The 18,012-nt window shown below is 43.6% G+C and overlaps 2 protein-coding genes across 2 annotated transcripts; one reads left to right on the forward strand and one right to left on the reverse strand.

Moving 5' to 3' along the window:
- Positions 1-1,199: 1,199 nt before the first annotated feature.
- Positions 1,200-9,924, forward strand: tab3 (TGF-beta activated kinase 1 (MAP3K7) binding protein 3). Its single transcript, XM_034080705.2, has 7 exons — positions 1,200-1,413; positions 2,112-2,281; positions 2,460-3,750; positions 4,079-4,239; positions 4,596-4,689; positions 8,474-8,557; positions 9,020-9,924. Exons 2-7 carry the CDS (start codon positions 2,180-2,182, stop codon positions 9,166-9,168), a joined length of 1,881 nt encoding a protein of 626 aa, XP_033936596.1. The 5' UTR covers positions 1,200-1,413; positions 2,112-2,179; the 3' UTR covers positions 9,169-9,924.
- A 47-nt stretch (positions 9,925-9,971) lies between these two features.
- tmem47 (transmembrane protein 47) lies at positions 9,972-16,760 on the reverse strand. Its single transcript, XM_034080706.2, has 3 exons — positions 16,305-16,760; positions 11,816-11,956; positions 9,972-11,453 (listed from the first exon to the last, which is right to left on the reverse strand). The coding sequence occupies exons 1-3, from the start codon at positions 16,528-16,530 to the stop codon at positions 11,275-11,277; spliced, it is 546 nt and encodes a 181-aa protein (XP_033936597.1). The 5' UTR covers positions 16,531-16,760; the 3' UTR covers positions 9,972-11,274.
- Between the last annotated feature and the right edge of the window lie 1,252 nt (positions 16,761-18,012).

The following is an 18,012-nucleotide window of genomic DNA, read 5'->3' on the forward strand; positions in this document are numbered from 1 at the left end:
CACACACACACACACACACACACACACACACACACACACACACACACACACACACACACACACACACACACACAAGGCAAGGCAAGGCAAGCTTATTTATATAGCACTTTTCAACACAAGGCAATTCAAAGTGCTTTACAAAAAATGAAAGACATTAAGCATTAAAAAAGAAAAGCTAATAAAATAAATATTAAAAGGAAAAATACATGGATACAAGTTACAGTGCAGTTTAAGATATGAATAGTTCAATTAAAAGCAGCGACAAAAAGAAAAGTCTTCAGCCTGGATTTAAAAGTAGTAACACACACACACACACACACACACACACACACACACACACACACACACACACACACACACACACACACACACCACACACACACACACACACACACACACACACACACACACACACACACACACACACACACACACACACACACACACACACACACACTTCTTTCAGGAGTAAGTAATTGAGAGCTCATCCTCCTTTTTGAGAACAATGTTAATGTAAAGTAGGATTTTTAAGTGGTTCTCCCACAAACATATGATGATCTTTTTTGGATTAGTATTCTGAAAATCAAACTGCCCAACAGTATACAAAGGAGTATCACAATGCTAAACATGAAGCAATAATAGTATTCCAAAAGCATTTAGTAAAACAACATTTGACTGTATAACACTTTTACTGAACCAACGTTTTAATTGCATGATCTTTAATTATAGTAAAGCTTTTGAGTATGATGGCTTAACTTCAGGTCAATAATAATAGTTTATGACATGGCTGAATAAGGTTTGTTGGATTAATTAATATTTGCAGGAATAATTTCTCTCTGGAGGAAAACATCTCTTAGTTTATAAGAGGAACAACCTAAACATTTAATGTATAATTAATTAATAAGTATTACATAATAATAATAATAATAATAATAAAAGGTCTAGCAGACATTTTCTTCCTCATTCTCCAACACTGACCATCTGCATGTGTTAAACATATGTACAATGGGAATTGGCATAGGCAGAATAGATTTAAGAGTTCCAGTTTGTGGAAAAACTTCAAATCTATAGGAATTGAGCTTTTTTCGAGGAAACATGTGTTGCTTTGAAGTAGAAAATAGTACAAGGTTTAAGTTCTGCCACATTATCATCAGACGCACTGCTTGCAGACATGCGCAGTAGCGGCAGCGTCGATCCAGCCGATTTGAACAACTTCCTGGTCCGGGAAATCTGACATTATCGCGATAGATAGACAGCAGCCCAGCGGCAGCGGCCTGACGTTGGAATGTGAAACTATAAGTTGTTTTGTCAAAACAAATGATTGACAAATCTTGGCGTAACATTTCAGAAACATCACAGCTCTCCACAGGACTCAGCTATGGCCCGAGACATGAAGGAGACTCCTAACACATGGTGAGTTTTTATATAGCATTCAGTGGCTAACGCTCGCTGCCTTTAGCATGGTTAGCTAGATAATCCATCAACACCCAGGCTTGTGACAGCTGACCAGCGAACATCACCAAGCTAAGGTTAGCATTAGCAATGTTAGCTGGCAGGCAGTGAAATATGAGTTATCTCGTTTAAACAGGTGACTTGTTTCGGGGAGTGTGCTGCTGGCTTAGTGGCGGGTAACATCGGACAATGTCACTGGATTGTTGATTTCCTGTCGTAGCCACACTGCACACAGGTGCGGTTGTTTGTTTGAGTGGTGCACGGAAGCTAACAGATACTGATAACTAGCCTGCTAGCTAGCACTGGTATGTCGTCGTTGCTCGGTGCAACAGTATGGTTAAACAAACAACAACAGACTGACAGGCACCTTGCTAGCTATTATGTGCTGATTTGAACGAGTGACAGTGACACCGGCGTGTTTTCTCTGTGTTCGTGTGTTTGAATCGGGTTGTTTCACCTCTCTTCGTGGGTATTTCTGTTTCAGGTGGACATGCCCACTAAAACAACTCAGTTTATGTATTCGCTGTAATTACTGCTGACACATTTGGGTGTGTGACAGGCATTTGGCAGGCCAACAGTGCTGATGGGATTATCGAGAGCGCTCCCACGACATTTGAGTTCTGTCTTCAGTTTTTGTTATATCATTTCTATACATTCAGGGGATGAGCGGAGATCGGTTGTTTCAGCGTTTGCAGCTCTGGGCTCGTTGACTCTGTGCTGGCTCAGGATGGCGCAGGGAGGCTCTCAGCTGGACTACCACATCCTGCAGGACCTCAAGCAGCGTTTCCCAGAAATCCCAGAGGGGGTAGTGTCACAGTGCCTGCTGCAGGTAAACACACAATTGCACACCTTTTTCATGCACATGCTCAGAAAAAGCTATTTGGACATTTATGTTGTCCGTAGAACAATATCTTCCTGTGTTTGCACTAATAATAGTATACCTTATGATGTTTCCTTATGACTGATCTGCACTGCATAACTGACATTGTTCACTGTTGCCTTCTCAGAACAACAATAACCTGGATCTTTGCTGCCACCTGCTGGCTCAGGAGAGTAACAGATACCTGTATGGAGAGTTCCATCACAGTCCAGATGAGGGCCTACTGAATCGAAATCACATGCTGCACATTAGCCCTGGATACCCGGGCTCAGATGCAAGCAACACAAATGGAGGGGCAGCAGGAGTAGGGCGCTCTCTTGTGCACAGCACCAGTGACAGTCACATCGAACCGCAGCGACCCAGCTACCCTGAGCCACTGTCAGCCCCCGCCACTATGGCCCCTTCCCCAGGATACAATCCCTTCTTCATGAACGATCAAAGCCGTTCGGCTAGCACTCCCACTCCTCCGCCCACAATGCAGGGCATGTCTCCCACATACACCCCTGTCCCACGCTACACTATGAACCCGATAACAGTCACAATTCCACAAAGTATACCCAATATCCCACAGGCCCTGCAGATCCCCCCTGGGCACTATTGTAACAACAACAATGCCACCCTGTATATCCGACCCTCACCCTCCCAGAGCCCACAGCCGGCCCCCTGGTCCTCGTCGGGGGCGCCAGTGTATCAGCATCAGCAGTCTCCCTATAGTACTCCCACATACTCACCTTACAGCTCCCCTCAGCATCAAGTCCAGCCCCAACAACAGCCCCAACAACAGCCCCAACAACAGCCCCAACAACAGCCCCAACAACAGCCCCAGCACCAGCAATATGTCTTCCTCCCCATTAGCTCCCCAACTGTTCCCAGCATGCCCTTTCATCACCAGCAACATTCCCAGCAACAGCAAGCGGTATATAGGCCCTACCACACAAAAACCCCCCTCAATAACCAGATAGAGATTACCATGGAGGGGCCGCGACCTCGCAGCAACTCACCTGTGCACACCCCCCACCCCCAGGGAGCACATTACATGGCCACCAGCCCCTCGCCCAGCTCCCCTTCAAGGGGCATCACTATGATTGGACCTTCAGGCCAAGCAGCCTTCCATCCTGGGATGTACCTACAGCATCAAGGCCCTGCAAGACCCCGGCCTGCCTCCTCTCCTCAGCCAGGCCAGTCTGCATACACCTTCAAAATCCAAGTGTCCCCAGGGGTCCAGCCCCAGAGGCCGCTCAGCTCGCCTCCTGTTGCCGAAGCAGAGTCTCTTCTCAACATAGTAGACCAAGGGGAGCACAACGCTGCCCCTGCACCCATCCTGCCCATCTCCGCTCTGCCAGGCAACATAGTCAGTCAGTTTCAGCACATGCCCCGACGTTCAAGCTCAGGCTCCGATGACTATGCCTACACACAAGGTAAGGGTTTCCTGTTTGTCTTACTATCCGTTGCGCTGCAAGTGTTTGACCTTCTGCCGGTGTTTACATTGGATGTGCTTTTGGACTTCTGTGGAAGTCAACATGCGAGTTGGCCAACAATTTGTCAGTGTTGCTGCCTTTTTTGTGTTTTTTTTCACAAGATGTGTTTACTAGTTTATTCAGCCCCTGTATATCAATGTGAGGGTTGCTTTTATTTTCACATGGAGTATTTACAATGCCCTTAAGTGAGAAAAAAGGTTTTATATGAAATATATTTTCTATTATTTTCCAATTTCAAGAATGTTGTGTTTGTTGTGTGTGTCCCCAGCTCTCCTCCTCCACCAACGTGCCAGGATGGAGCGTCTAATGAAGGAGCTGCTCATGGAGAAGCAGAAACTAGAAAACCTGAAGGCCGATGTCAACAACATGGAATATGACACGCTTCAAAGGCGCTTTCGAAAAGTCAACTCCACCAGTCTTATACCCAGAGTAAGTCATATTCAACACCAACCTTTTGGTGCTATTTGACATGATCACATAAGATAAGGTACAACAAGAGGCTGGGAAACTATCATTAGTTCAGTATTTGGAATATTTTAGACTGGACTAAGTCATGTGTGTTTTTTAAAAGGCAGAATTTGAATCAAAAATCAAGCTTTACTTGCCATTTAAAAACTTCATTTAAGGTGAAGAAAAGTCCAGAGAAATTGCCATACCAATCATACAAACTAATGTTCGAAACAATTTCCTACGAGTAAGACAAAGTTTGAAAGGAGAGATTGGTTGTTTTTTACTCCCCAAATGTATTCTAATTGAACTGGGTTGTGTGTTTTTGCCGGCTGCAGCCTGAAGAGATGACTCGGTTGCGGAGTCTGAACAGAAAACTTCAGATTGATATCGACTGTTCCCTGAAGGAGACGGATCTACTGCAGTCTAGAGGTATACATACACACACGCACGCACACAAATGCACATTGCGACATAAGTCTTTGAAGTGTGTCCCTGATTTATTTGAAGCATTGATCTTGAAAGAGCCAACCCCCGCAGCAGGCAGAGCTGGCTCTTAACTGATGGACGAGGCTCCATCACACTGCACACTGCACACTGCACACTGATGCAAAAATGACCAGTCTGTGACAGGACCTGGGCCAATGCAAGGTTGACCCTTATTGGGTTCATGCACAGTGTTCGGTACATGGTCATTGTTGATTGTGTAATTGATAACGGCATTGCCCTGATATTAACCTCAGTGTGTGGAAACATATTTACAAGAAGTGTTGTTTTTGGAAGCTGAAAGAGTCAAACTGGCAGCAGGCTGAAGACTGTCACGAGTTTACTTAAAACCAGCCCAGTGCCCATGAACATTTGGATGGTGGTGTGCCTGAAAACTCGCAGAGCATTGTTCCACTTTGTTTCAGTGTTCACAAAGACTTTTAGCAAACACTGGCTGACATGTCATGCAAGTTGTTTGTAACTCTGGCTTTCTTTCTGCCACTCTTCCATAAAGCTGTAAATGATGAAGCACCCGGGCAGCAGTTGTTATGTAAACAATGGTTCTTCTCTGAGCATCTAATGCTGACTTCCTTCACCATTGCCCCTCTCTCACTGGGTATTATGAATGGCCTGCTCTGTCGATGTAGAACGTGCAGGAAAAAAGCTGCCGCAAAATAATTGGATTTGCTGGACAACCCTTCAGTCTCAACCTATGTATTTTGGATGCATTGTATTTTCTGTTTATTTCTAAACACTATAAGCTAAGCATGTTTATGTGATCAGTGGCAGAGAATACATGCGCAAGCTTAAAGTTAGTATCATAAAAGTTACACAGGTGTACACAGCTGTGTTTACCTTTTTCTGTTATTTACAGAGATTTCTTTTTTTTTGTTACTTTTGGTATTTGACATTTGAGGCTTCGGCCGGTTTTATTTATTGGGAAAAAAAATCTATTTAATAATAATATTGGGAGGGATGAAATAATATGTGCAGTGTGGATGGTGTTGTAGGCCTTTTGTGGTAATTAGGTTGTGTAATTTGTGCGAGTGATCTTTGCGTACCTTTTTGAGCTCAGCTTCACAAAGCAGTTCATTGAACTTCAGAACTTTCCTTCCAGTTGCAAAAATAAATCAGTTAATCACTTTAACTGCAAGCCTGGAGCCGTTAGGCCTATATATCTTTTTGATGCTGCTAAAACTATGCATCCAAGCAGACAATTAAATAGTTTGTTAAAAATGTTGTGATTAATCTGATTTGAACAAAGCACCCAATTGGCTTTTAAAAAAATCCAAGACTCATGCACTTAAAGTCTTATTGGTGCCAAAACAATGCACCTGGTTTATAATACTATGAGAGTATTGTTGATCTCTTGAAAGTCAAAACGGCAACATTCATTTAACCAAACCAATGCTCAAGGGAGCATTACGACTACACTGTTGTTCATGTTCCAAAAGAGTCTAAGACAGGGGTTCCCAACCTTTTTTCCCAAGAGCCCCCCCTAATGACTCCTGTTGGAAGTTGCGGCCCCCCTCCCCCCCACACACAAGGGGGGGGGGGGCCCCCAACAGCGGTAATTAAAGTTTAAAAGTCTCAAAATGCTACAACTACTGTCACAAACTGGATGAATGTGAAGAATTTTGTTAAAGGAGGATGAAAGCATAATTAAGGAGCACTATGGAGTGACTTTGATGGTTATTGGACTCAGGATTAATTCATTTGGATTCCCGCTGTATGAAGACATTAAAGGATGGCGCGAAAGTGGAAACAATTCACAAAGGCATTACACTGTTTAAAACACATGCTCAAAGTAAGCCGGATTTTGCCGATGTGTTTATGTGGATTCAAAAGTCGTAAATAATCTACAAAATGGAGGAGACCGATCTGATCGGAGCAACTGTGACAGATAATCCAATTGAAACCGGCATGGACAATGACTATGTTTTTAAAAATGCGCTTATCCAGAAAAGCCTGGTTTGGACACTTTACGGGCAGAAGAAACATTTCTATTAAAGAAATAATTATAAATGTCTGTCTTCTTATGCCTTTTATTAGCTACTAACTTGAATTGTTATTCAAATTAATTAAAGGTGGGGTAGGTAAGTTTCAGAAACCGGCTCGAGATACACTTTTTGTTATATTCTATGGAATGCTCTTAACATCCCGATAGCAATGAATATCTTAAGTGCTTTGACAAAAAATCCATAAAAAAATTGTATGTGTGGAAGCCGTAGTACTGTAAAAAGTACAACCAATCCGTTTAGCCGGGCCGGCTTGCCGCCCTGTCTGTCAGCCTTCATCTTGCGCACGCACAAATGTATCTCGTGCCCTCATTGGGCGTGCATTGCAGCAGTACTTCAATGACTCGCCAGCAACAGGCGGCCACTTTCACCATGGCAGAGTTAGGTTCAACATCGTCTACTAGTGGAAACTAGGAGAATTCAAACCACAGTCAATGTCGGAGTTGCTTTTCAACGATGGCGACTACTGATGGAACACATGGGGGTTATTCCCTATCTTTATTCAAGAGCGTGGTATTTAAATTTGAGAGCATACTTTATGTATTTATTTCCCTCAAACTCTGTCCTCGCACTCAAATAGTGCCTGCTTGCACTTAGATTTGCTCTGCTTCTGCTCAAACTGTACGCTTGCACTCAGATATATTGCTGCTTACAGATTTGTTCTGCTCTCAGATTTATTCTGTGCGCGCTCGAAACTTTTGTGCAACAATCCTGTCAAAATCCCTCAACCAATAGGAGGCCAGGTGTCCTTGCGGGTGCGTTCGCTTTACTTATTACAGCGTCCCGTAAGGGCGGTTACTCTTTGGTTTGTCTTTGGTGCGATGACAGGGTTTGAGTGAAGGAAATCAATAAAGTATGCTCTCAAATTTAAATACCACGCTCTTGAATAAAGATAGGGAATAACCCCCATACACACCGAGTTGAAATCTGACGCCGTGGTCGCTCTTTTTCTCTTGGACAGGTAATTATCTGTTTTGTATGGTTTACAATTCCCCTGAACTATATAGCCAACCTAAGTCATGTGCGCGTTCATGTGTGTTGGAGGAGGTGCTCTGTAAGGAAGTCTGAAGGAAGGGGCGGATTCTTTTCGGCTGTGTACTTTCAAATTTTAGTGCACTCGAGCCGGTTTCTGAAACTTACCTACCCCACCTTTAATCAATACATCCATCCATCCATCTTCTCCCGCTTATCCGTGGTCGGGTCACGGCGGTAGCAGTTCCAGCAGAGAGCCCCAGACTTTCTTTTCCCTTTAATCAATTATTTTTTATATTTTATTGTAATGTAGAGACAAGGCTTTTAGTGACAATCATGTATTGCTTTACAATTATATGTAAAAAAAAAAAAAGTCTAAATATGATATTTGCCCTCAAATCATCTGAGGCCTGGCGGCCCTGCGATCTTTGGCGCCCCAAGGGGGGAGTGCCCCCCAGGTTGGGAACCACTGGTCTAACAGGAGGACAGTGCATGCATTTGGTTGACTAACAAAGTACTAGCCAGGTGATGTTTCATGACCTTTCTGTGGAAATTGAGATGGATTTAACTTTTTTTTTTTTTTATTCATTCCTCTTTGTTGCAATGAATAAGGATGCTGTCTGAACACGGCAGTCAGGCAGGAGTTTCAAGAGAAAAGCTGTAGACCAGCTGGACGCATTAGACCCCTGCTCAGGATGGACACTTCCTAACAAACTTCTGTTTCTGGTTTTCCTCCACAGAAAAGTTTGATCCAAAAGCAATGAACAACTTTTATGACCACATTCAGCCCGGTCCTATTGTGCCGCCCAAACCTGGAAAGAAAGGTGAGACATTTCAATTTCTCACAACATAAGAGTTAGTCATGAGAGTTTTTCAATGGGATTTGTAAAGAAGGGAAGAAAAAATAGGTCTGTAAATTGATCATAAGTTAACCTGTTGCTAAGGAACAGATTTGAGTTTCTATGCGTGACCAGTTGGGTCATTGCTCACTAACAGTATTTGTCCCCTTTGTCTTGCAGTACATTCAAGATTTGAAAGATTTTATTTGAAAAACCGAGACAAAAACCTGAAATGACTTTTTGGTCTCCAGAAATGTGTTGCCATGGAAACCAGACTAGAAACCTTGCCATTAAGTGAATTCTTAGTCTGTCAACATCCATACAGACAGTGACAGTCGTGGTTAATTTCTCGCCCTAAATTGACGACTCTTACATTTTTGGGTTATTCATTTTATCACATTTATAAACACCCTTTTTAATATATGGCCTCTCCTATGTTTTTTGAAGGAGAGCCGGGCCCAAAGCCGGTGCCGGTGCCGGGGCCCCAGAGGGACGAGGACTTCGAAGGAGCCCATTGGAACTGTGAAAGCTGCACCTTTCTCAACCACCCCGCCCTCAACCGCTGTGAACAGTGCGAGATGCCGCGCTACACCTGAGCTTAGCGCTGTACTGCCCACCCCCGCCCTATCCCCTGCCGAACCTTGGATAGTATATCCCCACCCCTCTGTCTAGAGGTCTTTCCCTGTCAATCAATATACAAGCCCCTCTTACCTGCTGAGGAAGAGCCACTTTCCCTCTGTGCCCACTTGTCCTGCTCCCATCTACTACTCCTGTGCACTTTGACCCTTTATTTCCATTGGAGGATGATGATTCTTATTCAGGGCAGTTGGAGCCTCTTATCATGGCAAATGTGTAAAAAGAGGGACTGGAACGCAGCAACTCCGGCAGTTTGTGGGTCGGGGCTTCGGAAAGGTCAAAGGGAATGAGGGTTGACAAAGAGGAGCCAGCGGTTTACATAGAGAACATTCCATGCAGAAAGAGTGACTGCCCCGTTTACACAACTGCGCCCATTCCTGAACTCGACATGGAGGCACTTCCACTTTAATCTAGGACTCTGACAGTGGAACAATGAAAGCAATGCTATACACATTCTGAGTAATGCGAAATGTAGACTGTACACTGTATCCGGCTCTGTATTAGAGCTAATTTCACTGAAAGAAGAACACTAAAGACATTTGCATAAAAGTCCCTGGTACTTCTATGCATATTATGCCACCCTGTATTATGTGTTCAGAAGATGTTGATTTCCTGTGCAAATGCCTCAACTTGCTGTACTTAATAAAGGAGCTGATTCTATGTGACTTGACCATGCACAGCTGGCATGTCGGCATAGTTTTTTTTTAATAATTTCCAGATGCTCCTTTTTCCTCACATGAAACAAACACACCTATTTTTTCCAGTACATGTTTATTATGCAAGTAATCAAACCAGTGGGAATCAGAAACACAGCAGCTAATGGTAGGGGCATGCACACTCACTCACTTGCACTAATGTTGCAAGAGGGGGTTGGAGAAGTTGAATGAGGTTTGAAAAGCTATGTTATTACCAGTGCAGGACCAGCACACTCTTAAATACTTTATCATGGACTTTAATTTCGATGCAAAAACTAAGTGTACTCACTTTTGCGGAACTAGAATGATTTTATACTACAGCATCTCCCTGTATGAAGTGTGTTGTGTATTTACTGCCTCTTCTAGTGAGAGCATTCCCTACAGGGGGAGAAGATAAGGAGGCATCACATGGGGAGGTGTGTGAGCAGGGCATGCTGGGTGGTATGTTCATGCAGACATGCGCACACACTCGGCAGACACGTTCATTTGCCATCTTCCTACCCACTGGTCTCCTTGTAATGAGAATATTATGCTTATTATTACATATAATACAACCTGGTGTTATCAAAAAGCAGGTATGACTTGCTTTAGGCTGCAGGTTTACATTGGCTTCCAAAGGTTCCCCCACTGTTTACATGTGAAAGGCTGTGCTATTCATTAACCAGTACATGTTCCTCTCACCAGTATGTTATCATTTGGAGGTGGCTGTGGACTGTTTTCACTGTTAGGTAGCTTCTGTTTATAAGCAGCGCCTCTGAGGCTTTTAATAGCCTCAAAAGGACAAGAGAACTTAAAGCCACTCTTTCTAGTTGTGGTTTATCTCTGGAGAAATGTAGCACTTCCTTAGGTGTGCCCTGTGTTTCCTACTTCTCATGATATGACTTAAATAGGATATGTTCCTCCATGGTACCCTGGCTTCCCTGATTGGACCGTGTTTACATCATTCTCTGCTCTGCTTGGTTAATTATTCCACCCATTCCTCATGGCATGGGGGCAGTGACTCCATCTGCTTCCTTCAGGTTTTCTGCCCAAATCTGAGACCCACTGGAGTTCACCTTAAAGGGGAAGCAGAGTTATGCAAGTGCTGACATTCTCTCCCAAATTACACACGCTGGGTTAGATTTCTTTTTTCACAGTCAGGTCTGCTGCCAAACCTTCTGAGAAAGCACGAGGCTTCGGTTCAATGAGTGAGGGTAGTCTTTTGGACAATTAGTTCACAGTATCAAATGAAAGAGCTCATTTCCAGTCCTGAAACTAACAATAAGCATTTGTATTTCTTCTTTTTCTAGTCTGTGGTTGTGCACTGTGAAATGATGCTGAGAGGACATCGGGTTGAAGCAGAGTCTCAGTTTCTCTTTCTTTAAACATATTTTAGTAGTAGTCTTCATAGTTCTTGGGGTTGAGGCAATAGAGGATGGCGCCTCCAAAAGAGAAGATGGTGGATCCCCAGGCCAGGCCGTAGCCCCAGTTAAACTCGTGGTACACCCTCAGACTGACCGTCTCGATGAACTTGATGGGGAACAGGACCAAGCTGCACAGCTGGAGCAACACTGCAGAGGAAAACAGGAAGGAAACAGGACGATGTCAAAAACTGTTTGGTTAATACAAGCAGATATAAAACATGACTGAGCAGCTTACAAGAAGGGAGAACCAAGGCACTCTGCTACACAGGCTCCTCCAGCAGTGCAACATACAGTATAGGACATAGAACAAATAAAACAGATAAACTAGTGCAAGAGAATGTTTTAAGATGTGCAAGTAAATACAAATGAAATAGTGCAAGGAGAGTCTATATCTATCTTCGAGTAATGAAGCATTTTGGTGCCTGACTCTGGAAATCGAACAGTGATTGTTTTTTTTGTTTTTTTTTCTATGTCCTTCAGCTCTTCCTTCTTCAGAATAAATGACGTACCTGCAGAGAACAGCATGATAGACACAGCCTTGTAGCAGCGACTCCTGGAGCTGGAGCACAGGGAGATCAGCGCCACCAGAAAGGAGATCAGGGTGAGGGCCGCACCCCCCAACAGCAAGGCCAGCGTGGCAATTTGCCAGTCTGAGACAAACACACACACACACGCACACACACACACACACACACACACACACACACACACACACACACACACACACACACACACACACACACACACACACACACACACACACACACACACACACACACACACACACACACACACACACACACACACACACACACACACACACACACAGGGACAGAGAGCAGGGGGGAAAGGCATGTTATCACACTGAGATAGAGTGACAAAGGTAGCTAAAACGAGGATACTCTGGAGAGCCGTGTCTGCTCTGCTGACAGGAGGGAGGAAAGATAGATAGATAGACGAGGAGGGATAAAAGGACAGGATAGGTCACAGGCCAGATTGGTGAACCGCAGGAAGACTGCCGTGCTCAATCTCACACAAGAGACATATTCCACCCACTAATGTTTGTGGTAAATTACCACAGTGTTTCCATAGACTATTTGTGGCTGAGACAACTCCTCGAGCACATTCTGAAAGCTGCTGGTGGTGGCTCATAATGTTTTGATATGAGCCACTGGGGGTCCATAGCCAGTGGCAGCAGAAGAAGATAAAGAATGTGAACCATGCGGTGAATAACCCTGGACCCGAGCACAGCAGTTTCTGTCTGACAGGAAACAAACAAACGCACACACGCCTGGCTACGCACACATTTCAGCAGGTTCAGTAATGGATCCCGATGCAGCAGAAAAGCTTCAGTGAAGTGACTCAGATAATGAGTATCCCCCCCCCCCCCCCCGCTTGACTGATGCCAGCTCAGCAGCATTCTCAGCATTTCATTCAGATTTACTCCAAAACCACTCAACTGGAAATAAGTGCTGTTTCAATCCCACTTCCTATCCTTGTTGGAATGCCTAACTGGAAACAACAACAACAAAGTGAACAAAATGGGACTGTGTTTGTCAAAAAAAGAGAAACTAAACATTTTGCTGTGTCCTTTAAAAAAAAAAAACGTAAACAGAAGGTTGCATTTGATTAAAAAAATGCTGGGAAACTTAATTAGCCTCGGGACAATTCACTTAGGATTGTTGAGAGACACACTATATGTTATTGTGCAGGGATTATGTGTCTCTTTCGTAGTTTTACTGTGTACTTACGGAAGCAGGAGGTCCATTGGTAAACAAGCAGAGGATATGATGGAGCATTTGATTACACCGGAGGAAATCACTCAAAGTACAGTGGGAGGGGAAAAGAAAAAACATCAAAGCATAAAGGGCTTAAAGTGGTCCAATATTACAGTGGGTGGAGAATTGAAAGACTTTAGTTCAGAGTATGTTTTGTCTTTTTTGTATATAAGTACACATATATTATAGAGCCCAGGAAATACAAAGCATTGCCAAGAATATCTCCTATCATTAACTAGCAGAGAGAAAGTCCCTGAACATAAGCAGCTTAAAGTACAGTTCCCACTCTTGGCTGAGGGAAACTTTATTCCAGGGGCCAAGCAGCTCAAATATAAACAAACATCAACGACTTCTGACCAAATATGGCTCAGGAATTAGAGTTTAAAAATGGGTCCTGTCACCACAGGATGTTGAAAAGAGCCCACAAAAAGCAGAGCTCCTGCACCCTGCGGCCTCAAGTTGCTCAACACGAGGCCCCCTTGGAGTCTGACCCCTTGACTTTCTGTACCACTGCCTCACTGGTTTCTCTCAGCAAAGGCCCACAGTGACTTGACCCGCAGTTGTCAGAGCCTATCACTGGTGAGATATCTTCTCTCGGTCTATTCGGTGCCTTTAGCTCAGCCAGCCTGCAACCGAAAGCCTTATCAGTGCGCTTCTGAAACAGCAGGACGCAGAAAGTCATCTCATCTCAGATTTGGAACAGACCCTTTGCGCTGTGCCAGAAACTCAGCCAGAGTCTGAGTGCTTAAAGGCTTTGACGAGCAGGAAGCGCCAAACTATTTATCAGAGCCCCGCATGATGACAGATGGAAAAGGAGATACAGTACACAAGATCCAATCTGAGCATTAATTATGGTCCCATGTGTGCATGTCAGGCACTGCTTAAGTGTTAATCGATCCTTTGGGGTCTGTTTCTTTGTCTGAGACAATGGTGGAAGATCTGTGTCACAGAAGAGCCTGGAGTGTCTCTCTTGCTGTCACACAACAGTTTAGATTCGCTCTCTCAAGACAGGAAGATGGAAAGTTCGAGAAGCAGGAAGTTAATCAACCTGAAGTCCATGAGTCCAATGTCTGTGAGCAGGACGCTGAACCTTTACAAGCTCTCTGTGTCCAACCGAGTGCTCTGACCTCCCTCAAAGACAAGACAGTCACCCAACTACGGGATCAATATTGTATTCAATTATTAATATGCTTTGGCTTCACCGCGTCTGACTGAGCTCACACACTGGCGCCACATTCGTCCTTCATCTCGCACCGACATGGCATCCAAACACACTTCTCTTGCACGACCGTTCAACATTCCTAATTTTGTAAAGTCTGTATCTTTTCTACTTGACCTCGGACCGTCTGCCTAAGTGTGTGTATGAGTGTGAGGTAGAACAACTGGAAGAGAGGAGGATTACTATATGAGACTGTATCTTTTTAACACTTCACGAGTATGTCAAGGCAATATGTCATGTCGGCCTTCAACTTCACACAGACATGCCTTGCAGAACAAGCTCAGAACATCTAAGAGGCCAGCTGGTGTTTCTAACTAACAGGATTTATTTAATGCCCAGAGCATGACACTGAGGAAATCATGGGGGGCTGGTGAGAGGGGGGTAGAAACTGATTACTGGGATTCAAATCAATAAGCCTGCCAAGCACACGCCTGGGGAACTGGGCAGTTTGCTGTGTGCATTTACTGTGGTATGCTGCTGCCGCTTCTGAGAGCTGACGAGGAGACGGCATGTCTTTATATGGCACCAAAGTGCACTTTGTCTCCGCTGACAGAGGACGATCGGGGCCAGCGTCACCCTTACTCATCTCTCAGACAGAAAGAAAACATTTAGTCAGACTAACAAAAACACAATTTACCACTCAGAGCACAGGTGGAGGTCAGCCAAAAATGAATTATAGGCTATATATAGGTGCACACACAGACACACATACACACAAAGACATAACTAAAGAAGCTGTACGATAGAGCTACATTTCTTTCCAGAATAGAGTTTAGACAACTTTTACCCAAAGAAAAAAAATATTGGATAATTATCACAATATTAAGCGTTAATTAGGATAAGTTATATTGCAGAAAACATCCAAACACAACTATATAACTGCCTAAAAAGCCCTGCAAACTACCTTTGGCAAGCTTATAACTGTTTTCTTATCTCCTCGTGTTTGAGGCTATAGTTGTGTTTGCTGACTCGATTATACTGGAATTGTTTAGTTTCATTGTCCACCTTACAATACAGTTTAACCTTTTACAGAAAAGCCCCAATGTGTAACATCTAGCGAAACCAGTTTGAATTACATATTGCAGGGCTGCTGTATTGGATTACATTCGATTTTATAGTTGTCACAACAAGGCATACATTAATGCTTTCCTGTATTCATGATTGATTTTTGCAGATGTTATCTACGGTATTCTTAGCCACATGACATTCCTGAATGAATGATTGTGATGAAAATATGAAATGCTTCCAGAAATAAACCTTCATGGGATATCCGTAAAGGAGTTTCCTAAATAGGGGAATATCAGCATTTCTGGAGTGCTTCACTTGTTACCCTGGTTACTAATCTCCAGGCATCTGGACCTCTGGGGAGTTCTCTGCTCTGAGTTGCCCTCGCTCCTTGGCCGGGGAAGAAACCCACACAAAGGCTCATTTTGTGAGCAACAAAAGGCCAAATGAAACCCCAGCTGGCCCGCTCCTGGCAAAGCAACATTCCCACATCATTCAGTGGTGAACAAATGTTTTAGAAGAAAAGTTAACTAGCCTAGATAGACAAACCAAATATGTCTTATTGATGACTCAAGGATAAATGTATAGTATTTGTTTAATTTCCCACTTGGAAGGTAGCAATGAACAGCCAATTGCTCACTATCTTATTGCATGTAGAAAGAAGGTCTGGAGTTTAAATTAAGCAGGCAATAACTAATTATAAAATAATTACATTTAGCACTCTCTTGGGTGATATTTTATAATTCTCATCCACAGATTGCTTCAGCAGTGCACTGTCTACAGGGACTCTTTGTTATCCCTCTGACTTAATTTGAATATGAGTGTGGGTGTCTGTCTGCACCTCGAAATCTGACATTTCAAGGGGGAAACATCCCTAAACCTACAACTACCATGTACAATCCACTGGTTTAAAACTTCCAAAACAACATGGTGGCTCATCACCCCATCAGCCACCATAAATCAGTGTGTGTTCGGGCACATGAGAGTGTGTCTCACCGGTGGCCAGCGTGCTGTTGCAGGACCACTCCGCGGAGCTGACGGGCTTCCAGCAGGACACCCACATGGACAGGTAGTACTGGTCGTCCGCAGTGACCCACGCCGGGCTCAACACGGCCCCGACATCCAGGCACAGGGCAAGAAAGACGCACACAAGTCCCACCAACTTCAGGGGCGTCAACACGGACACCCGGACCTCTTCTGTGCCGCTCACGGATGAAGACATGTCTAAAGTATCTTACTCATTCAAAAATAAATGAAAAATAAGTAAAACATTTGCGTTGTGTGGGTCTGTGTTGTTCCTCGGATCCACAAAAGGAGTCAAAGTTGTGGTTGTCCCCCCTGCCCGTGCCCGTGTTGTGGGTAGCAGGTCAGGATGGGGAGCCACTGCTCTCTGCGCGTCCCGAGTCAACGCTGCTGCCGCTGAGCCGGGCTCTGCTGACGGGACCGCGCTCTGCTGACGGGACCGCGCGCTGCAGACCGCTGCACAGGCTGCACTTGCTGGGTCCTAGTGCCGAGAACCACTACCAGTGGGAAAAGTACTCAGATCTTGTAGCCTACTTAAAGTAAAACTACCAGTGTGTCAAAGTCAACTTAAATGTCAATGGGTTAAAATCCAACGTTCAGGGCCGTGTTGTAAAACTACACAAGTATTAGCATCAACATATACTTATCCTTACTATAAAAGTAAAAGTAGGCTACTCATTATGCAAATTGGCTCATTTCAGAATACTATATTATATGTTTTGAGTATTATTATTATTATTTATGCAGTATGGCATGCAAGTGTTTATCAAAGCTGGTAAAGGTGCAGTTAGTTTGATATATATAGTATTATTAAATGTAGTATTGTAAAAGTAGCACACAATTGAAATACTCAAGTAAAGTACAAGTAGGCCTACCTTAAAATGTTCGTTCTGTAAGTCCTCATGATTTAAAATTAAAAAAGCTTATGGAGAATATTGCAACATGCAGCCATCAAATGCAGGCATCATGAGGCAAACAAAAGAGTAACTTATGATTTGTCTTAATATAACATACAAATCGAGAAAGAGTACATTTTTGTTTTAGTTGGTTCACTTTTTAACTACGTGTCTGCTTTGTGTTTGCAAAAGTCTTTGCAATCCTCGTTAGACTGCTCTTTCTCTCCTCCGTGTCTTCAGGTTACATTTTGTCTAACAACCAATTTCCTGACACACACACACACACACACACACACACACACACACACGCACGCACACACACACACACACACACACACACACACACACACACACACACACACACACACACACACACACACACACACACACACACACACACACACACACACACACACACACACAATGTGCTGAGGGGAAGCTTATACAGCAAAAAATTGTTTTACCTAATTGAAGTTCGCCAATCCTTTGTCCTGAGGGAAGATTCTCAGAATTAATTATTGATACAGTAACACACACTCTTACACACACACAAAACAATATACTGTGAACTCACATGTGATTTTTTAAAATCAAATTAATTTGATAGTTACATTAAAAAAGAAATGCTCCTTGTTAATTAACTGTAAATTAAAGTAAAGGGTTACTGGCAGGTGAGAGGAACCAATAAATTAAAGAAAACAGTGGTCATGTAATATGACAAAATGTGTTACATGAGATTTCAATTTCATAAACCCCATTTATATATGAGTTACTTCCTTTCAAAA

This window comes from Pseudochaenichthys georgianus, chromosome 4 (genome assembly GCF_902827115.2).
Source record: "Pseudochaenichthys georgianus chromosome 4, fPseGeo1.2, whole genome shotgun sequence".
Taxonomy (NCBI): Eukaryota; Metazoa; Chordata; class Actinopteri; order Perciformes; family Channichthyidae; genus Pseudochaenichthys; species Pseudochaenichthys georgianus.

Bases quoted from the DNA above. Each gene is read 5' to 3' on its own strand.
- tab3 (XM_034080705.2), top strand. From the start codon at position 2,180: ATGGCGCAGGGAGGCTCTCAGCTGGACTACCACATCCTGCAGGACCTC. The intron at 3,751-4,078 runs GTAAGGGTTTCC...GTGTGTCCCCAG, and splicing joins TGACTATGCCTACACACAAG to CTCTCCTCCTCCACCAACGT. The intron at 4,690-8,473 runs GTATACATACAC...TTTCCTCCACAG, and splicing joins GGATCTACTGCAGTCTAGAG to AAAAGTTTGATCCAAAAGCA.
- tmem47 (XM_034080706.2), bottom strand. From the start codon at position 16,530: ATGTCTTCATCCGTGAGCGGCACAGAAGAGGTCCGGGTGTCCGTGTTG. The intron at 11,957-16,304 runs GTGAGACACACT...TGTTTGTCTCAG, and splicing joins CAACAGCACGCTGGCCACCG to ACTGGCAAATTGCCACGCTG. The intron at 11,454-11,815 runs GTACGTCATTTA...TTTCCTCTGCAG, and splicing joins TATCATGCTGTTCTCTGCAG to TGTTGCTCCAGCTGTGCAGC.